The sequence below is a fragment of the Phycodurus eques genome, chromosome 6, assembly GCF_024500275.1.
Source record: "Phycodurus eques isolate BA_2022a chromosome 6, UOR_Pequ_1.1, whole genome shotgun sequence".
In the NCBI taxonomy this organism is placed as follows: Eukaryota; Metazoa; Chordata; class Actinopteri; order Syngnathiformes; family Syngnathidae; genus Phycodurus; species Phycodurus eques.
The window spans coordinates 26,134,482-26,157,073 of NC_084530.1; the positions used below are offsets into that span (position 1 = coordinate 26,134,482).

A 22,592-nucleotide genomic window follows, 5' to 3' on the forward strand; every position below is an offset into this window, starting at 1 on the left:
AAAAAGATGTAATCTCGCTCATCCACATGTTTTATAACTCTATTGTATTGCAGCGACACTTCCGGGTTCGCGAAGTGCTTCCAGTGGCAGTTTTTTACGTCACGTCGTCCATTTTCCCAGAAGCGCACATGGTGTCGCGCCGGTCGAAGAGCGTTTTCGACCGTTTTTCTTTCCAATAATATCGCGGTCACGAGAAATCCGGTCTCGCTCAACGTTTTAAATGCAAGAAACGGTGGACATGGTGGACGACCCCGAGTACGAGGAAGAGGAGCCCTCCTTTAGCGACCCGGAGGACTTCGAGGATGACGTCGACGACGAGGGTGAGCGCAGGCAGGAAAGTCCCCGGCTTTACGGCCTACTGGCCGCACTGTAAGACGGAGTAGCCGACGTTTAACACAATACATCCACAGTATCTCGGTTAGAAAAGTACTTTACAGAGAATTTACTTCAAGCTTAACATTTTGCTTGTCTTCTTTATGTAGAAGGAGTGGCATGCTAACGACATAAAGCAACGGGACGCGCGCCACGTTTAGCCTCTCCCATCGTCCCTCCCGTTTGACTTGGCAGCTAATCTCGTCAAATGAAATCTATGAAAAGACAAATATTATAATATGCGACACCGAGGGTTTCTTTGTAATAGCTGTGCTATTAGTGTCCTTCTAGTATGAGTTACATCAGTTACATCTTTCGCAGACCCCACACAGTCCTTCCATGTTTTACTCAGTCGTAGATGTATTCAATACATTTCTGCATTTAACTGTAAATGATGATTATGATAATGTAGTTGTAGAAGGTAGGTCAGGTGTCTTCTAGGTCCTCTCATATATCTGGTTTAGATTGAGACCGGTGTGCAGCGCAAAAAAAAAAAAAAAAAAAAGCATTATTTGCAGTTGTTGAGTGCAGCAAAGTCACCTTTGGAATTGTGCGTGTATGTCCCCCTTCGCAACCCGCAAAAATAGCAATTGTCGAGCAACAAGGAAGCCTCTGTAGCCAGCTGAGCAAAACACATACACATGTGGTGAACACTGTTTGCTAACAACCCAGGCTAAACTTGCCTTATGTATCAACATCAACATACTTGCACAACACCGATTACTACTTTCCTATTAGCTAGTGTTTTGGTGCCGTCTTGTGGCATTATAGAGCATAACAGAAACAGCCGAATATTGCAAACAAGTGATTTTTTTTTTTTTCAATGAACAGCTGAGGATAGGTGCTGCAGAAAAAAACCGAGAATATTTGAATTCTTAAATGGCAGACTGCGAATAGTGCTTCACTGTACATATTCTATGAATGGGAACAGGTGGGGCGGCACGATGGCCCGACTGGTTAGAGCGTCTGCCTCACAGTTCTGAGGACTGGGGTTCAATCCCCGGCCCCGCCTGTGTGGGATGTGCATTTTCTCCCCGTGGCCTGCGTGGGTTTTCTCCGGGAACTCCGGTTTCCTCCCACATCCCCAAAACATGCATGGTAGGTTAATTGACAACTCTAAATTGCCCGTAGGTGTGACTGTGAGTGCGAATGGTTGTGTTTGTATGTGCCCTGCGATTGGCTGGCAACCAGTTCAGGGTGTACCCCGCCTCCTGCCCGATGATAGCTGGGATAGACTCCAGCACGCCCGCGACCCTAGTGTAGAGAAGAAGAAAATGGATGGATGGGAACGGGTGGATGCACAGGTTAAGTGTACCTTATGTCATGTAGTAGAAAAGCATTTACTCGTTCTGCCTATCACTACATGAAGCCGGCATAGATAGATGAACAAAGATACATTACTTGTAGTACAAAAATAGTTTTTGTACCCATTAAGTGCAATTTGATAATTTGCTGCGGCACAGCAGTTGCGAATTACTGTTCTATAGTACCATTATACCTTTCTGCACAGTTACTTTCAACATATTGTAAATGTAGGCTGAAATGTAATTACTCAAATGGATGTATGATAATACCTCAGTGAGATGTTGAACATATTGTCACCCGGCTCTTTCTTGTCACTCCCACAGAGCTCCTGGGTGACATCCTGAGGGAGAAACCCCAGGAGGCTGACGGCATCGACTCTGTGGTGGTGGTAGACAACGTCCCGCAGGTTGGCCCCGAGCGTTTGGAAAAGCTCAAGAACGTCATCCACAAGATCTTCTCCAAGTTTGGAAAGATCACCACCGAGTTCTACCCAGACAACGATGGCACCACCAAAGGGTGCGACTACTGTTTTTCTCTTACAGCTTTGTGACCAAAGAAGAGATGTGTTACAGACTCATTCTTTCATACAGGTACATCTTTTTGGAGTACGCTTCGCCCAACCAGGCCCTGGAGGCGGTGAAAAACGCAGATGGATACAAACTGGACAAACAGCATACATTCAGGGTCAATCTCTTCACCGACTTCGACAAGTACGCAGTCGAGTCCAGCAAAAACAGAAGATGTGATATATTGAGTAGATTTAATCACATCTTTTTATTATTCAAAGGTACATGAACATTAATGATGAGTGGGAAACTCCTGAGAAACAGCCCTTCAAAGACTTTGTAAGTGTTGAGCATTATAACTGCTGTGGGGTCAAACTAAAGATTTAATTCCCTTTTAAATGTGAATGTCAGCAGGTTTACATTGCCCATTAACTCTTTGTCATTAACTCAGGGTAACATGCGCCATTGGATCGAGGACGCTGACTGCCGGGACCAGTACAGTGTGATCTACGAAGCCGGTGAGAGGACCGCCATTTTCGCCAACGACGCCAAGGATCCGGTCATCTCCGAAGAGAGAGCGGTATGTGATTTAGATATAGTATACTGTAATGATTTTTTTAAACTGCAACCGTGGTTTCAGTAACTATTTTCTGTGTTTGGAATGCAGCGCTGGACCGAGACGTACGTGCGCTGGTCCCCCAAAGGCACCTACCTGGCCACCTTCCACCAAAGGGGCATCGCCTTGTGGGGCGGTGAGAAGTTCAAGCAGATTCAGAGGTTCAGCCATCAGGGGGTGTCCCTCATCGACTTCTCGCCCTGTGAGAGGTAATCAATAGCGCTACTCAGAGGCTAGAATGTCCTCTGTTAGTTAGCTACAGGTGGAGGCCAAAATATTAGAAAAATGTTTAGTATGAATGCAGGGGAGGTATACACCATGGCAACCTACAAAAAGAATAATGCAGTACCGTTTACGTTGCCATGACATCCTGGGATAGCTTTGCTAGCCATTTTCCAACGCCATAGTAACGGCGACCAACAAATCTAGCAAGTTTTTGTGAAATTGGAGACTTCCTGAGACTGCCTCCAGAGATGATGTTCGCCCATCTGCATCCACACTGCAAATAAATGAACAGCGCGCGCATAAAGCCATCACTGGCTGATGTAGTGTTGAACATGGGGTAACATGTTCTTTTGACTATTTGTGTTTCTGACGTTGTGCAGGTACGTCGTGACCTTCAGCCCGCTGATGGACACCAAAGAGGACCCACAGGCCTATCATCATCTGGGACATTCTGACCGGCCAGAAGAAGAGAGGTTTCCACTGTGAGAGCGCAGCACACTGGCCCATATTCAAGTGAGCACTCTTCTTCCGTATTCGCTTACATTTATTTGTAATTTTTGAATGTTTCTTCTGTAGAGTTTAAATGTCTTGTTTGCTTTCAGATGGAGCCACGATGGAAAGTTCTTTGCCAGGATGACACAAGACACACTGAGCATCTATGAGACTCCAGTAAGAAGATAGAATAGAGTTTGAGTCAGGTAATGTGTTAAATTAGTGACTCTAAAACTCTGCTTGTGCTGGTTTCAGTCTATGGGCCTGCTCGACAAGAAGAGTCTTAAGATCAGCGGAATCAAGTAGTGGTCTTTCATTCACATTCAATGATTTCATGGTTCTTTTCAAGTGTCTTGTGTTCCAATGTTGTACATTTACACGCGCAGGGACTTCTCGTGGTCTCCGGGCGACAACATCATTGCATTCTGGGTGCCGGAGGACAAGGACATCCCGGCCAGGGTGACTCTGATGCAGCTGCCTTCCCGCCAGGAGATCCGCGTGCGCAACCTTTTCAACGTGGTGGACTGCAAGCTGCACTGGCAGAGGAATGGCGACTATCTGTGTGTGAAAGTAGACAGGACTCCCAAAGGGACACAAGTACGTGCCACAATAAGAAGGAAAACGGGTTGGGGGGGAACGTGATTGTAAATGTTGACCTTTGAATGATACATTTCTGTCATATGTAGGGCGTGGTCACAAACTTTGAAATCTTCCGCATGAGAGAGAAACAAGTTCCTGTTGATGTGGTGGAGATGAAGGGTAAGAGTACACTGGGCAGGTCCACAATGTAACAAGAAACGAAAGCATGTCGTAAATACCGGTTCCTTAACAGAGAGCATCATTGCGTTCGCGTGGGAGCCCAACGGCAGCAAGTTCGCAGTTCTGCATGGGGAGTCCCCCAGGATCAACGCCTCCTTCTACCACGTCAAAAACAATGGCAAGATCGATCTCATAAGTATGTTGACCACACAGTACAGCGACAGCGCATGTATTATGTAAGCACCCTCCAAACCGGCAATAAGTCTGACTCTTTTTGGCCTCTGCAGAATTGTTTGACAAGCAGCAGGCTAATAGCATCTTCTGGAGCCCACAGGGACAGTTCTTGGTTCTGGCTGGACTCAGGAGGTCAGTTGTTGAGCTGGTTTGTTTGTTTTAAAAAAAAAAAAAGCCGCTGATGGCGAGCTAAATGACTTTTGTAAGTCTTCAATTGGGAGCACTATAGCCCCTGATTTCTACTTCTTGTCTGAGGTTCACTGTACTACTTCTTACACCAAGTACCACCTCATTAAATACAAAAGACCACCGTTATGACCAACATTAAAATGCAGTAGGGTACTAGGCTTAACTGTTCATAAAAAACAAGATAGGGGAGCGCGGCCCGCTACTAAATGACCCAGTGGTTGGGGACCAATGCACCACAGTACTTTTGATATTTTTTTATTGATAACCATCACGCATGTGTATAAATATTTCTCCCCCCCGTGTAGTATGAACGGCGCGCTCGCCTTTGTGGACACGTCCGACTGCACCTTGATGAACATGGCAGAGCACTATATGGCCTCCGATGTGGAGTGGGACCCCACCGGGCGCTACGTGGTCACATCAGTCTCCTGGTGGAGCCACAAGGTACCGTGACACCTTCTGCTACTGGTCAGTCCGCTGTCGAAACCCCCCCCCCCCCCCCCCCTCCCCCCTTCCTTATCCTTCATGTATCAGTGCATTGTTGAAACTGCCCGCATTTCTTGTCTTCACATCCTCCTTTTTTTTCTTTTCCATCTTTTAGGTGGACAATGCGTATTGGCTGTGGACATTCCAGGGTCGCCTTCTTCAGAAGAATATCAAGGACCGCTTCTGCCAGCTGCTGTGGAGACCCCGACCTCCTAGTCTGCTCAGTGCAGACCAGATCAAGGTATGATTTTTACCAACCAAAGGTTTTTTCTACATTTTATGTTACATAATAGTAGAGCGGGGTCGTCGGTTTATGATGGAATTGTGTTCTTTTGGCAGCAACGTAACACGAATATGTACCGAAGTTGGAACGTTCCATTGTCTATCACTAAACTATGCTAACGCAGTGGTAAAGTTATAATTATAGTTAATATTTGTATGATAAACAATTCTAGGGCTTAAAATATCGAACAGTTTAAAAAAAAAAAAAAAAAAAAAACAGTAAGCACGGCAGTAATTGAAAGGTCTGCAAATATTTGGAAAAATACAAAACGTACTACATTATAAAATATTTTAGGAAATATTCAAAAGTATTCTAAATAAAAATACAAAATATTGGAAGAAAAATGCAAATATTGGGCAAAAATACCAAATATTACACAAAAAAAATGTAATCCAGAAATGTTATTATTATTTTTTTTTTTATCAATACCCAATTAGAATCGGAGTCAGAATGCCTTCATTGTCATTATATTAAATACAATGAAATAGTAGTAAGGTGCTTTATCCATACATCAGTCATTGAAAAACACAGTAACACCAATAAAACACACTCCCCACATAAAAACAATGCAGTAATTGAAAGGAAAAAATAATAAAGTGCTAGTTAGTGATAAACGTCACTGCTTTTGGATAAAAACGGTTTCTATATTTGCCAGTCCTTGCCCTGATGCACCTGTGTTGCCTCCCAGAGGGCAGCAGTTAAAACAATGCATTGGCAGAGTGAGAACTATTTTGATGGCTTTTGAAAGTAATCTACAGTTTGATGTTTCCTCTAAAGAATGGCAATGGTTTTTTTTTTGTGTTGAATTGATCCATCCATTTTCCGAGCCGCTTATCCTCACAAGGGTCGCAGGAGTGCTGGAGCCTATCCCAGCTATCTTCGGGCAGGAGGCGGGGTACACCCTGAACTGGTTGCCAGCCAATCGCAGGGCACATATGAACAAACAACCTTTTGCACTCACGTTGAATTGATGACTGTAATACAGAATATTAGACAAAAAATACAAATATGAAACATGAAAATAATACAAAATATTAGATAAAATATAAATATAAAGCAATAAAATGGGGGGAAGCACGTAGAATGGTAACTGCTTTGTGCTGGTCGATTGCATTGTTATGCCACTGCGCAAACTATCTGTGGATGGAAAATATGCATATATTAGGGAATAAATATCAAATATTTGGAAAAAATACAAGAATGGGAAAAACATGTTTAAATTACGCAAAATGTTTGATTAAAAATATTAGAAGAAAAAGGCAAATATTAAAAAAATGCCAAGTGTGACAAGAATCAAATTTTAGACAAATTACAAACCTGGTGGTAAAAATATTTTTAAAAAAATACACAATTGGATAAAAATACACAAATATTTAGAAAACAAAGTCTATATGAAAAATATTAAGTAGTGCAAATACTGGGGAAAATACCAAATATAAGATGAAAAACAGTCGACAAATATATTTGAAAACTACACGATTTGAGAAAAATACAAAGATGACTAAAGTAGTATAAAGTATGAAAAATATATTTGAAATAACTTATTATTATTATTAAAATTCAAATATCAGGACAAATTATATTAGATATTATTTTAGATGTAAAACAGATATGACATTACAAAAATGTTTGAAAAAATAGAAAAATACAGAAAATGCATACTAGTGGTAGAATTAAAATATTAGAACCTACAAAAAATATAAATCAACAGCAATCAAATAAAAACTGAACGTCTCTTCTTTTGCCACGTGGCGACCGATGCGTTGGTAACCTTGAAACGCCATATGTGGGGACTGTCGTAACGTGCGTCTGTGTGTAGGTGTCCATTGGAACAAATCATGCTCATCTACCATTTTGCTTTTCCACTTAAATGTGCTTCTTGTGGGATCATGTGGTGACAAACTTGGTAGCTTTTCTGACCACCGCCCGAGAGCTCCGGATTTCAGGCTCACTCGTGGCTTTCCGCGCTGTTTGACGATTAGAAATTATCTCCTTTGTTGTTTCTCAAAGATGATCAAGAAGGATCTGAAGAAATACTCCAAGATCTTTGAGCAGAAGGATCGTCTGAGCCAGTCCAAGGCTTCAAAGGTTAGATCTCGTTTTCTCTCTCGATACTCCAAAACGACTCTCTTGTATTTCTGCGGCAACTATTCTGCAGACCTTTTTTCTTTGTGACTCATCAAAGTTTATGTCTTCGTGTGTTTGAGTAGGAACTTGTGGACAAGCGCAGGGCCATGATAGACGAGTACCGTCTCTACAGGGACCAGGCGCTGCAGACCTATCTGGAGCAGAAAGAAGCACGCATGGAGCTCCGAGGAGGTGCGTCCACTGACCTATTCAATATTTTCAAATGTCCTGAATGTTCCCTTCAACAGCTCCGATTAGTATGCTGACTGGTGTATTCTTACGTTTCTTCAGGAGTGGACACTGATGAGCCGGACAGCAACGTGGACGACTGGGAGGAGGAGACCATTGAATTTTTTATCAACGAAGAAATCATTCCCATCGGAGAGCTCTAGTCCCCGACGCAGGTAAAGGGTTGATTTACTAAGATCCCAAATAGCGGGCGCTGAATTGCATATTCACTCACTTTTAACGGATTGTGCACGCTGTTAGCGGCTAGACTAAAAGTGGTGGAGACTTCTGTATTTAAGACCGCTATCTCACCAGACTACTTGGCGACCTGATGGTGACTCAAGTCACCGCTGGTTGCAGAGACGTCTCTGTTACATCTCTTGGAGTCTCCTGGAGACTAGCCGTGTCATCAGGCAGTGGCGGTGAAATCGAACATGTTCGAGTTCATTGACCTCTTGGCGACTCCTATGCTTACTATAGAGAAAAAGTTAATGTTACTAAACAGCAATCAATCGTCACCAAAATGTATGTGGACATCTCTACTATTTAATTAAGTAATTCCACACTGGCTGGCAAGATGTGCGTCTACTAAGCCAACTAGTTATCTTAGCTCCTAGTTAGTGGTAGCTCTCATCAATCATCTGCCACAATGTTGAACGAATCTTCCATAACTTTATTCAATTAATCTGCGGTCGCAGTCTGTCATGAACATTCCTGTAGTTCCCCCTCATTGAATGCTTCGTTCCACGGCGATTGTTTCAGGGGCTGCGTGATCCATATAGCTACTTATGTAGTACTAGCTAGTGGCTGTTGTACAACTGCTCATGCGCAGTAAGTCAAAATGGCGTTGGAAGTGATGCAGCTTTGTAGGATTGCAGCTCTTGTCAAAATAAATTTTCATTTGAATGTGTAAATTATTCAGTTTTTTTGGGGGGGGGGGGGGGGGGGGGGGGTTCAAGCGAACTCGCGAGTGATCCGAATCGGCGACTCATTCTTTCCTAGCACGAGTTCCGTCTTTTATTTATTTGATAAATAAGGCTATTGAGAACAGATTCTCATTTGCAGTGGTGACCTGGCTGCAGACAGCGAGACTTAACGGATAAAACCCGTGTCAGGTGAATCACAGTAATACATCTTTGACTGTGTCAAAAAGTAGAATTTTTAATACACCTCTGGTTTTGCAGCTGTACTTAATATAGAGGTCAGTGAATGTCCAGCTTTACTGGTAGTGATCCCTGCTCTTAGCCAGCAAATCATACTGAGGTTTTAAATTGAAATACCGTACCATACACACTGATCCTCCATCTTCTCTCTCTCAGACCATCCGTTTTTGTGTGGAAGAGCGAAGCAATATCATTGACTGGAGAAGGACGACGACCACGCAGTGAATTTTGGGGTTCCTCGTCCCGAGCCTCAACATTCACCCCTAGTGACATCATCAGAGCACGCCCGGCGGATCAACGGCCACATTGAGGGACTCATCACTCGTCCCGGTTTTCTTACCCCTGTGGAACTTGATATTTACTAATAGCACCCCGTGTTGTTTAATTGGAGTCGGGAGTGGTTCCCGAAGTGGCCTCTCTCATCATGCTGGTGTGTTTTTGGCGTGTAGCGCCGAGTGCCATAGCAGCGGGGTGTGGAGGTGCTAAACGTGTAGCCTTGTTTGTGAATGTGCTGATGTGGCGCTATAATGGCCTGTATCCTCCTCCTTTCAGACTAGCCTTTCACACAGGGAGGGGGTGCGCAGCGGGAATAACTTTAAATAAACAGTCGGACGTGATACGAGTTTGCTTCGATTCATTTTTTATTTTTATTTTTATTTTTTATTATTTTTTTATTTATTTTAAACCTGTGCCAGATTAGCATTTTCTATTTTTATGACATTTGGAGGGGACCACATTTATCATGTGCATCACGGATCGTCTTTTCAGGTATACTGGTGTGGTGAGCATACAAGTGCGTCTCAAAATAATACAATGAAAATGTTCATTAATTAAAAAAGTAAAACTAGCAATTCATTAAACACTTCAGATTATCTATTTTTTACTGAATCTGTATAATAAAAATCATTGTGATTTCTTGATGTAATGTTCACATTTTGAGATCCTGATAAAATGTCACCATGAAGTACCTTTGCTGCCTGTAAGTGGCCAAACATTTGCACACATACCAGTACAATGATCAGTGTTTTAAAAATGTCTGGTTGCACATTTCGCACATGCCAATTTCTGCCACTGGATGTAAATTTAGTGATCTTTGGATGCACTGTAATACAAAGGTTTGCAGTTTAAAATAACAAAATAAAAACAATGATACTTTATGGAAAATGGAAACAGACAAGGATAATTGATTAGCTATATAATTACTGTGATGTGAATAACGGTCATAGTACATTTGTGTCGTACCTCAGCTATTTTTCTTTAACCTAATTTTGTCTTGATCAGAGTTTGCTCCACCAACCTGCTGTATGTCTCGCATGTACAGTTTAAACCACCTAACAGATTTAATGAATTTGTACCACTTTTTATTTTTATTTGTAACTTTTTTTTATTAATATGTTTTGTGTATGCGAGCCCTGGGGCACTGCTGCGAATGAGTCTGGCCCCAACCATCATTGTGGTTACCACCCAAGTTTGTCTCATTCTGTTTTATTGGTGATGCGAGTACTCTTAAAAGTACGAGGTAGACTTTCTGTTTGGAGTCAAAACAAATGGTTTTCAAATCAATTTAAGCGTCCATGCTGACTGTGCTATTTATTTCTCAAAACACTGCTGTATGAATACATAAGACAATCCAAGCAAGTTAATAGCAAATTCATTGGTTCCTACCTATACTTTATATTTATACATTTAATTTTGTTGTGGCGTTATAGTGCAGATTAAGATGGATTATGTTTGCGCAAAATCTTTTCCCCTATCATTCTCTTTTATACAGTTTATTTTCAAGATTTTTTTAGGTAATAATTGTACCAACTGCACGTTTAAATATGATTTTGCATGTGCCAATCTTGAATCACAATTTTTTTAGATGAAAGACAAAAATACAATGTAAGGCTTGACGTGCATGAGTTATCAATATTAAATGTCTTAAAAATTTAAGCTTTCCCCTATTTCTTAGGGGATTTTTTTCTTAAAATTTATTTTTTAATTAAAATCTCTTAAAAAAATTATTAAAACTTCTTTAAACATTAAAATTTTTCTCTTAACTGCTGTAACAATGCACAAGATAGTGTAATTATTTTTTTTGCCATGATTTATCCATTTTATTGGGTTAACGTTTACTATTTGAATAATTGTATTAATATGATAAAAGGCAGGAATGGAGCTATAGCTTGGATATGCACCGACGTATATATCATTTTGTGGTTTCACGCGTGCGTAACGGTAGTAACGTACCGTTGTGCGTGCCAAATATCGCGAGATGTACTCCACATCCCGTGGCGCTCCCGCCGCCTCAAATCAAGCGAGCAGCCACCCAGACCTCCCCACAAAAGCTCGCCCGCCTTGCCGCTCTCCTCCCCGGGCTGAAGGACGGCCACACACCGCTGTCAGTCGACCGGACCGAGCGGCCACCATGGAGCTCAACTGTCGGGTAAGTGCAACAAAAAAAAACCCAACACAATAATGATTTCAAAAGTCATTTGCGATACATTACAATGAAAAGCTAAACGGGGTTTTAATAGCCGCCGGGATGCTCCCGGTGTGAAGGGAACACAAGCGGGCTTTCTTCCGTATCTCAATGGGAGCTGGATGAAAGGATTCTCGGGGGGGGGGGGGGAGATGGGCTCTTTTTCTTTTTCTTTCTCTGCTGCTGTTGCTGAATGTGATGGAAGAAGAGCGCCAAAGTGTTTTTACGCATGAAAGGCCACATTGTTGCACGTTTAGTAGGCTCAAAATAAGCTCGGAAAAAGAGGCTTTTTTTTTTTTTTTTTTTTTTTTTGTGAAGATGTCCCTAATCCCAACATTCAGGATATTGTGGTCCGTGAACGAGTCATTTAGTCGCCTCCCTCCATACTATGCATGTGTTTGTGTAAAGTGACACTTAGTGGATGTTCTTCAAATAGAAGCATGAAGTCAACGTGGAGTGTTTAGAAGTGGAAAGAAACCAACCACATGCAAGGGGAACAAAAACAACACTTTGCCCTCCTTTCCAGTAGCAGGCCTGCTTGCATGGGTCCTCTGCATATTTATTTTACCAGCAGAACCAGGCGTTCCACCAGCAGAGGATTTTTCTTGCTTTCACATACAATAAAAAAGGAAAGAAAAGAAAAATATTCAAAACTAGTGGTTCTCAAACTTTTTTACGGCAAGTACAACCTAAAAAAAGTACTTACTGTAGGCTCTCTAAGTACCACTGTCATGACCGACATTAAAATACAGTAGCATAAGGCCTAATTATTCACCAAAATGGAGACAGTTTTTATACCTTAAATGTATACTTACTTTATCGTATGCCACTGTAGCATAATGCACAGTTTGAACATTAGCAATGTGGTTAATTATAGGGATTAAAATGTGTTTAAACAATGATTCAATTATAATGTATTTCACATCAGGTATGAGCTAAATAAAAATTATGCCACATTATATTATTAACCAAAAGTTCTAAACATTACATACAAATGTACCTAAAAGTTAACTACAACTGTAACTGAATTGTACTCAACAAGGAAAATGAAAAAAAAAACAACATAACCAATAATCACGGTAAATTAAAATATATTGCTCATAAACGGTGAATAAAAAATGCACCAAATAAATGTTAAAAACAAAGTTCATAAAGATTGAATGCAAATGTATTGAATTTAAATGTAAAATACAACTGAACAGTACAGTGATTTTTTTTCTCCCCCATGTACCACCAGTGGTACCACTAAGGGGTGTTAAAACTCATTTATGTCATGAGCCACAGTTATGTTTCTCTCAGGGGGCTGTTATGACTGTAAAAAACATACATGTATGTCATATTATTAAATATCGCCCCCATGTTTAGTTATTATTATATACTGTCTAAGGTTAATAACCAGTGTAATTTGAAATCAGAGGTCATGGAAAAGTGTGGCGAGCAAATATTTACACATACAACTATTGTTCAAATGTTAAAAAGTGATATGGTGGGGAAAAAATGGATTGTCATATCTGTTCAAAGTGAAAAAAATTTGCAATTTTGGTAATTTTCTGCCAAAATGAAAAGACAAAAACAAATCCTTTCAGCAAGAAACATGAAGTAGGCATACTGTATTTATTTTAGTGGGCCTGATCTGGCCCCCACACCTTGATTTGGACACTAGAATGTAGAGTCTCGACTGACTCCAGTGAAGGTGATCCATCCCCTCGCCTCTGTTTGTTCACATCTCCGTGCCAGCTGAGGGCGCACACTGGGGCCAGTGTACTTCCCAAAGCCACTCGAGACTCTTCCACTCTCCCTGATATAAAAAAAAAAAAAAAAAAAAGATAAAAGACAAAAAAGACCTCACTAGTGTTGAGGGTGGTGTAATTATCTAACACTGTCACTGTTCTAATCATGCTTTGTTTTTGATGCACCGCACACTGGGGGGGATTAGGCGAGCATGTTCTGTCCTTAATTCTGCAGAGGACACTCGTCTGACACATTATTAGGGACACATCTACACATAACTCTCACATTCGCACGTCCATGCGTATCGTGCATGTTTTTGGAATGTCTGAGGAGGCCGGAGTGCCCGGGAGAACACGCAGACCCGACCTGAGAGAGGAAGATTAATTACGGTGACATATGTCAGAAACTGGTTTTGAAGAGCCGCATTGATAATTTTGTGGTTTACGTGAGACCGGACAGTGTTCTACTTTTACATCCTTGTACATGCGTAGAGTTTGACATTGTTATTATTATTATTATTATTATTATGATAAAGGGTTGTATATTCATCCATCCATCCATTTTCCGTACCGCTTTATCCTCACTAGGGTCGCGGGAGTGCTGGAGCCTATCCTAGCTATCTTCGGGCGAGAGGCGGGGTACACCCTGAACTGGTCGCCAGCCAATCGCAGGGTTATAGATTCTCTACTCTTAATTAAATTTATTCTAGGGCTGTCACGATTTAATATTTTTAGAATCAATTATCCTATAGCTATTTCATCGAGTACTCCACCCAACAACAAAATCAGCCTTTCCGAACGGTTAGCATTCCCAATTAGCATAAGCGCGCTAGCGATGACCATTTTAGGTAAAGAAAAAAAAAAACGAGAAAAAAAAACACTAACTACAATTCAGTTCACTCATACATCATGTTACATTACATTACACATCTGATAGTCTTAAAAAAATCACTTACATATGCTCCTCTGGCATTTTTGGCAAAGTTTATCAGTGACTCAAGACTGCGTCTATCTGCAATAAATGTCCGTTAAAGTGAAGCTCATCTTTCCATCCATCCATTTTCTAAAGCACTTGTACTCATTTAGGGTTGCGTGAGCTGGAGTCTCTCCCAGCTGACTTTGGGCGCGAGGCGATGTACACGCCCTGGACCGTTCGCCGGCCGATTGCAGTGGAAGACCGTCTGGCTCTCGTGTAATCCACAAAGTCATCAGTGTGCCTAAACACAATCAGATTCTAACATCTGTTACTGTAATCCCCAATTTAAATTTTGTTTATTTGATGGTTGGACTGTTTTGAAGGTGGAATGGTGGGCTAGGAGTTAGCATGTCTGCCTCACAGTTCTGAGTTCTGGGTTTGAATTTTTGGTTCCTATACAGGTCTATACTTATGCTGCAATGGTAAAAGGAGGGGGGCAAAAAAATCCTAGCTACACTGACTTTTATGGTCTCTGGTTTGGTCAATGTCCCTCTGTGGGTTTTAAATGGTTTGCTGGTCTGTGGGGTTTGATTCTCACTTAAAATGTATGCAGTCCTGGGGTCAAATCCAAGAGGAACCCTTGCTTTTTTTAAGTTTACATTTCAACTTTTTTCAAATTGAAGTGTGACATCAGAGCAACAGTCAGCGCGGTGGACTAGCGGTTAACACGTCTGCCCGGTTCAAATCGCGGTTACTCCGGCTTCTCCCCACGTTGCAAAAACATGCATGTTAGGTTCATTGAAGACTAAATGGTGAATGCTTGTTTGTGTATCCTGTATGTGCCCTGCGATTGACTGGCACTGTAACATTATATGACATTATGCACAGTTTGAACATTATCACTGCGCTTAAATATAGGAAAATAGAAACCTAAACCTAAACCTATTGAACCTAAAAGTTAAACACAACTGAAGTGTACTTTTTCAAAAGACTAATCAGTGGTTTCACTGAGGCTGCTCGCTCAATTCTTGGACTCAATCAGTTTATTTTGTAAAGAAGCCAAAGTCTAAATCACATTTCCTGCTTGTTTCAGCTGCAGTTGCTGAGCAGGAAGTGTCTCCTTCCGTGATAGACGTCCGAAGCCATGGAGCTCAGATAAACTCTTCCTCTCTTCGGCACCAATCTCGGCCCCCCCGTGGGGCTTCCGCACTTGAACCATGGGAACGTGGCGCGGCCTGCACGTGGTGTTCATCGTAGGCTCACTGTTCGTGATTCTGCTCATCATCGCCTACTGGGACGACGTCGGCGGCTTCAACCTCTACCCTCTGCGGGACCGCAAACACGAGCGTTGCCCTCAGACCGCCGCAGCCCCCACGCTCCTGGCATCCTTTGCGGGAATATCCAGCACGACGTGGGCTCCGGCGGGAACGACGAACAAAAGCGCAGAGGGGAGAGACCGACCACAGCTGGGAAGTGAGGATAAGGAAAGCGACGAGAGTCGGGATTTGGCTGGAAGTCGGGAGCAGATGGCGAGGAAGCGGAGGATCGTCGATGTTTGTTCAGGAAAGGACTTTCCTGGAAGGACACGTGCATTTGAGCAGATCCCAAACAGGGAATTGGACCACCTGATAGTCGACGACACGCACCAGATCATCTACTGCTACGTTCCCAAGGTAGAGAATATAGTGATACCTTGACTTGTGTATTAAATTCGTTTCAGGACCATGCTCATATATCAAATCAACTTTTGCCATTGAAATTACCGTAATTTCTCGTGTATAATGCACAGCCATATATAATACGCATCCTCAAAGTTGACCTCAAAATTCTGGAAAACTCTTCTACCTATGTATAATGCCTTTTTACAACACATGATTTTGCTTCTACCCATATGATCAAAACATGAAGTATTATCTGTATTTTGTTAGTTTTTTTTCCAAATAATTATTCTGAAGTTACGCACTTGGTTTGAACACTTAATCCTTTTTTTAAATTTACTTGGTTTTATTTTGAAATTCACAGCCCTACTTTTATTTTGTGAATTAGAAAACACACAGTTGTGCTCATATGTTTGATTACCCAGGCAGAATTTGTAAGATGGGTACAATTCTTTAAAGGAAACATGAAGGACCAGGCGAAATACATTTAATTTTATTTTAATGGGATTCAAATTAAACGGTCAAGCATTTCTGAAAAGCATTATCATTAAACAAAACATAACCAAACAGAAATTAATGATGGTGGTTGTTCAGTCATCAGTCATATTTAAAAAAAAAAAAAAAAAAAAAAAAAAACAATATTTCACAAATTCTGCCAGGGTATGTACATTTATGAACACAACAGTACATATATGCAGTCATACGTACCCCTGTCATATTGAAATGAAAGTGTAGTCTACACCTTTCTCATAACCACAAGGTGGCGGTGGCATTTTGGAATGAAAGTGGACCGCTTTTTCATAACCACTAGATGGCGGCATTTGTAAAATGTGAAAGTTTTTTCCATTTGCCCTTAAACGCATGTACAATTCGCACTATTGCCTTTTGACAATTTATTTGGGGCGGGGGGGGGGGAAATGCGCATTATACACGAGAAATTACGGTAATGGAAATGCCATTAATACGGATAAGAGTAACACAAATATGTGAAAACCTATAAGAGGTCTTAAAAGACTTTAATTTTCATATTTATTATATATTATAAAATCTAATTTTAGCGAGTGTGGACAGGCCACAAAATACTATTTTTCCAGTGTTCAAGGTAGTTTAAATTCATCTTTAAAATTGTATTTATTTCAAATGCAATTAGATGTATGTGCAGGACACTTTGTTTGATTTAAAAAATGAGCGTGCCAGAGGCTATTGAAAATGGGTAGATGTAATAACTCTATTAATAAATGATGTTCCGGTGTCCGTTCAGGTGGCGTGCACCAACTGGAAGAGGGTGATGGTGGTCCTTTCCCAGTCTCTGGTCTCGCCCGTCTCAGGAAAGCCTTACACTGACCCGGAATCGGTTCCCCCTGACCTCGTGCACAACTCCTCACTTCACCTCACTTTTGCCAAGTATGACACATTATTGAGCACCTCCACCAAAGAAATGATGGTTTCTTATGATGCCATGGCGTTCGGGGCAACTTAGAATTCAGGGTGTTGCTAAGAGACATGGCTAGATTTACAGTTGACCCCCGCATACTCGCAGTTTGGCAGCCTCAGATTCACCAATTCGCCGATTTGTTTTTTTCCAATTTTTTTTTTGGATTTCCAGTTTTTGTTTTTTTTTCAATAATTTTTTGGGTTAAAAAAAAAAAAAGACAAAAAAAAATATTTCAATGCAATTCTAATGGCCGTCAATTATACGCCAATTTTTTCTATTCACAGTCCGGCCCGGTCCCTATCCCCCAGCAAATAGCGAGGGTCCACTGTACACTGAATATCTAAGTGCGCCATTGTGCTTTTGTGCATATCCATCCATTTTCTATATCACTTTTTTTTTTTTTTTTCTTTTTTGACTAACCTGGATTTGTCTCCATCCAATCACATGGGACATATAGACAAACAACCACTCACACACACAAAGTCACACCAATGTATGAAAAAGTCTAAAAAAAAGGACAATTATAATACAATGTACAATGTAAACTTATCTAGGGCTGAAATGATTCATCAAGTAACTTGACTAATTTGATTTCAATAAGTGAAGCAGAATCTCTGCCTATTTATCACTTATTAGTAATATTATTGTTGTTCTCTTGGATATTTTGTATGAAAACAACCTTGCTGTTAACTCCTAACCCCTGTTCGGTCTCCAGCTGGATGTGCGAGTGAATGTACGTCCCCGTTCCTCTTGTGACGAGATATTTTCCTATGTGCAGTGTGCGTGTGAAGCTCCACCCTAACATTTAGAGCACGTGTTTTGACAACTATCTTTGGGCCAAAAAATGAGTTGTTTACTGAGCTGGAAGAGGAGAGTGGAAAGAGCAGGTAGCACAGGCGGATCTTTCTTCACGTGTTGGCGGCGGCAGCTCTCTGTGCTTGCGTGACTTGGTGAAGCTGAATCACCTGACTCTTATCTGACTCCTTCCATGGATGGCCTTGTTCTTTATTTTTTTTTAGCTGCAACATGAAGATTTGGAGCTTGCAACAAAGCGTTCTCCTGCTATATTGTGGATTTTCAAGCAAACATTTTTCACACGTTTTTTTACAGTATTCAAAATCTCCCTTTAAGAAAGGTGCGAAACCGATAAATATCAACAAGAGAGACTTTTGTCTACAAATCCCTACAAGTGTTAACATTTTACATGTTAACAATTTGTTTTATAGGCATGTTTTAATCACTTCAAATGTGTTTAAATTGTGGGGGAGGAGTAAAACTATTTACATTTTTTTATTATTATTTTTTTTTTATATGGTCTATGACCCAGTGCAGGTGGGTCTGGAATGTATCCACTGTGGTAATCGGGGGTTCACTGCACAGTATTAGGAACCGCACCTTGCTGCAATAGTGAAAATCCATGACTAATTGAGCCCCTAAAAAGGTTGTAATTGCCTGTACTTGCCACAAGATGGCTGCAAAGGATTTTTTTTTTAGTTAGAAAAGGCTATGCGCTGACTAAATGTAGCTCCTCCCCTTATTTAAACATTGTTCCTTGATGCCAAGATGCCACAAGATGGCGCCAAAGCAATATTACTATATTAGAAGAGCTAGGTTAAAAAAATAAATAATTCTGCAAATTCGCAAATAGAAAATCGTTGACTATGCTGAGCCCCTAAAAAGGTTGTAATTGCCTGTACTTGCCACAAGATGGCTGCAAAGGATTTTTTTTTAGTTAGAAAAGGCTATGCGCTGACTAAATGTAGCTCCTCCCCTTATTTAAACATAGTTCCTTGATGCCAAGATGCCACAAGATGGCGCCAAAGCAATATTACTATATTAGAAGAGCTAGGTTAAAAAAATAAATAAATCTGCAAATTTGCAAATAGAAAATCGTTGACTATGCAGGGGAACGCGGTAATACAAAAAATGTATACCATCTTTTTACGAGACTTTACACCGATTTTATCAGGCTGATCGGTATCGGCCGATATGTAGCATTTTATGCTGATCGGCTTTAATGTCATAATTCGCAGATCCGATCAATGACGTCGTTAATCGGCTCCGCAAAAGACATTTACTCTGCGTCGCCGCGTGCACAGTATACTTTAATCCAAAAGCTAGTTTATTTTTAGCCTTGTCACGTGTCTTTTGACGTAGTGCTGTAAATATCTGACGGCCAGTGAAGTTATTAAAAAAAAAAAAAAAAACATGTCGGCGGTGTGGGACAGACAACACGTAATGCCCGGATCAGACGACAAGACAAATTTGCTCTTTCACGATTGCACTATGTCCGACTACCGCAATAAAATCCGCATCCCGTTTTTTACGATCATTGGGCTTTATCTTGTCAACTTAAATGCGACCGGATACACTCGTTACCGTGGCGACGACAACAAGAGTGGAGCGCGTCGACTTTGTATTGTAAGGACAAAATGGGGAAAAATGTGTGTTGGTGGTCACCGGTGCACAGGACAGGAGAGGACGTTCATTTAAGGCTTGCTTGAGGTATGTTCACATACTTTTAATACGATACGGCTCACAAGCAGGCAACGTTATGTAGCCTAGCAACCTAGCGGTACCACGAACTGTTGGACGTAAACGTGCCGCCGTTCTGTCGAATCATGCTCTAAAGTTTCGGTGGATGAAGTCATTTAATTAATAATAAAGTAATTTAATTCCAGTAAATTAGCACCCATTATTTCTGTCATGTAAGTGGCTACATCAATTACTGTATTTACTTCCTGCCAGACACATTCCTCCATCTTGTGATCGGATCGGTGATCGTTTTTTTAAACTCGCTGATCGGCCCTAAAAATCCTGATCGTGTAAAGCCTACTTTTTACATATGCTCTGTCCTCCAGGTTTTGGCGCCATTATGGCTCTCTGTCCCGCCACCTGATGGCGCTCAAGCTCCAGCACTACACCAAGTTCCTGTTTGTACGGGACCCTTTTGTCCGCCTCATCTCCGCGTTCAGGAACAAGTTCGGAAGGTGCGACGACCAGAAAGACGGCGGGATGCGTGAGGGCGTTACTCAACCTGTCTTGTGTTGTGACCGTCAGGCCCAACGAGGACTTTTACCGCCAGTTTGGCTCGGTCATCTTGCGTCGCTACGGCAACCTATCAGGGAGTTTGCCGGAAACGGCGGCTGAGGCGTTTGCGTCCGGGATCAAACCCACCTTCCAGCAGTTCGTCTCATACCTGCTGGATGCGGAAACGGAGAAGGAGAGCTTCTTCAATGAACACTGGCGCCAGGTAACACAAATTACATTAGAGTGGAGCTAGCACCTCCTGTGTGCAGTGGCAAAAGTACTCACGCTCAGTACTTAATGTGTAAAAAAAAAAAAAAGACAACTGGTAATATTACTGCAGATTACTGAGTCAGTTGTGAAACTCTTCTTTGTGTGCGCCTGTCTTAATTTTACTGCCTCCAGGTGGCCAAGGTGCGCACACACGTCCATTGAATTCAAGCACGTAATGTGTCAGAATCTGTTTAATTCTTTACATTATATTTACTTACTACTGTATTACTGTAGAGTGTTATATTTCTTGTAAAACACATTATAAAAGTTAAGACAGTAACAAAGACTTCTTTACTGTATAGAGGTATCTATGCTTGACTACAGTATTTCTTAGTTTTTTCTTTAAGAAGTATTTGTACTTCGTTACTTCCCACCACTGCTTGATTGTTAGTAAATGTCCAGACTAGTGTATACCAGTGACCTCATGCGTGTGTTTCCGTTGTACTACTTTATATTACTGCAATAAAGTGTACAGTGTGCTAATGTAAACTTTATTTTGGCAGGTGCGGTAATTCAAATAAAGCCTCCTTTTTATGCAGTTCAGCTTCAAGAATGACACACTAACTTGTGACACCGCAGCCAAGTTTGATACCTCACAAAGCAAACAAGGCTGGAAAATTAATATCACTGTATACAGTATAGTGCAAAGATAACAATGATTAGTTTTGACTGTCCCAGAAAATATTAGAAAACTTTATAGGATCTGGGTTCGATTTATGACCCTCCCCAGTGGTCCTACTGACTCGAGGGTCTTTAATATTAATTAGTGGAATATTATTGTTGCCAAGAGGTCCGGGTTTTGAATCGTAGACAAGCCCTTACTTTGACCTGTAAATGAAAATTTCACCAGATTTATATTCGACATTTAATCTGACGCAAAAAACGTAGCTGATTTTACAATATAAACTCCAAAGGTCAGACCTTAATGTTCTTCTTTTTTACTGCGTACTCACTGGAAATGCAATTTACATTCTTTTTGTCGTGCACCTAATTAACCTAATCTTTCCTTACCCCTAATGAGGATTTAGTCCAGCAACTCGAGCACTGGGCGCCAGGCCAAGTCAACTTTAATTTTTAAACGACTGTTTGAATATAGCAGCTGGATACGCGTTGTACATTAAAGGACATTTTTGTCACTTCTTGATCTCATCTACACAGTGAAATAAATCTCACTGGTACGTGCAGAACGCGACCATTTTTCCATGCATGTGTATTTATGGGTTTTAGGTTTACCGTCTCTGCCATCCATGCCAGGTGAAGTATGACTTCATCGGACGACTGGAAACGCTAGAGACGGACGCCGACCACCTTCTGAAGCTTCTGCAAGTGGATCATCTGCTGCGCTTCCCCTCGGGGGCGAGAAACCGAACTGCGGCCAGCTGGGAAAGGGATTGGTTTGCGCAGATTCCTGTTTCAATGAGGACAGAGCTGTACAAACTTTACCAACCAGACTTTGAGCTGTTCGGCTACCCCGAACCTGACGGTGTGCTCCACCACCAGTAGGCCACGCGGTCAGCAACCCCCACGAAAAGCCTTTTAAATTCACTGCCAGCCTTCCACTTAACATGGATGTTTGACTTCTAAAGCCGTCAATGGCAGTGAATGTGTTAAAGACAAAGTCTGCGATGCTGTTTGTTTGTGCAAATACCTCAAAAGACAACAAGTGCCTGCCCGTATTTTTTTTTGATTTTTTGTCTCAGTTGAGAATGGATGCAGCTAACTCACTTCCAAGCTAATCTGTTATACTTCATTTGCCCATTTCAAAGCACTTTGATGTTTTTTTTGGGATACATTTTTGGCAGAAAAGAAGAGACAAGGACTTAATTTGCAGGGTAATAAAAATGTGATTGCAATCATTTGATTTTCAGATACCTTGAATTGAAAGAACAACTTGCTGAGGGTAGGGGATTCTATAATAATTTGTATCGACAAAACACAATATCTCGCTGTCATTTTAACCATTTCTCTGCTTTAATACAGCAATCAATGGTTTCCCAAAATACACACTTCAACCACCTACTACAACATTCATCCATTTATCCATTTTCTATAGCGCTTTTTTCCTCTTCAATTTAAAGCAAATGTTTTAGTCTTAATTAACATC

The 22,592-nt window shown here is 41.2% G+C and overlaps 2 protein-coding genes across 3 annotated transcripts; both read left to right on the forward strand.

Moving 5' to 3' along the window:
- Positions 1 to 91: 91 nt before the first annotated feature.
- On the forward strand, positions 92 to 9,602 carry eif3ba (eukaryotic translation initiation factor 3, subunit Ba). The gene is given in 20 exon segments (XM_061678924.1): positions 92 to 320; positions 2,001 to 2,193; positions 2,268 to 2,387; positions 2,465 to 2,522; positions 2,635 to 2,763; positions 2,851 to 3,008; positions 3,405 to 3,456; positions 3,458 to 3,537; positions 3,627 to 3,693; positions 3,772 to 3,818; positions 3,903 to 4,113; positions 4,203 to 4,275; positions 4,349 to 4,471; positions 4,563 to 4,641; positions 5,004 to 5,142; positions 5,300 to 5,425; positions 7,478 to 7,555; positions 7,678 to 7,786; positions 7,886 to 7,998; positions 9,142 to 9,602. Coding segments are annotated over 19 exon segments (2,043 nt in total). The 5' UTR covers positions 92 to 220; the 3' UTR covers positions 7,987 to 7,998; positions 9,142 to 9,602.
- Positions 9,603 to 11,300: 1,698 nt separating this feature from the next.
- LOC133403576 (carbohydrate sulfotransferase 12-like) lies at positions 11,301 to 22,344 on the forward strand. 2 transcript variants are annotated; one of them, XM_061678547.1, is made up of 6 exons: positions 11,301 to 11,413; positions 15,189 to 15,768; positions 17,015 to 17,157; positions 20,050 to 20,178; positions 20,249 to 20,441; positions 21,716 to 22,344. In XM_061678547.1, the coding sequence occupies exons 2-6, from the start codon at positions 15,313 to 15,315 to the stop codon at positions 21,989 to 21,991; spliced, it is 1,197 nt and encodes a 398-aa protein (XP_061534531.1). In that variant the 5' UTR covers positions 11,301 to 11,413; positions 15,189 to 15,312; the 3' UTR covers positions 21,992 to 22,344. The 2 variants fall into 2 exon arrangements, with proteins under 2 accessions (XP_061534531.1, XP_061534532.1); XM_061678548.1 differs by having other exon boundaries at positions 21,743 to 22,344.
- Positions 22,345 to 22,592: the final 248 nt, after the last annotated feature.

Coding starts and splice junctions, on each gene's coding strand:
- LOC133403576 (XM_061678547.1), top strand. CDS start 15,313: ATGGGAACGTGGCGCGGCCTGCACGTGGTGTTCATCGTAGGCTCACTG. Junction 17,158..20,049: donor CTTCACCTCACTTTTGCCAA/GTATGACACATT, acceptor TCTGTCCTCCAG/GTTTTGGCGCCATTATGGCT. Junction 20,442..21,715: donor TCAATGAACACTGGCGCCAG/GTAACACAAATT, acceptor TATGGGTTTTAG/GTTTACCGTCTCTGCCATCC.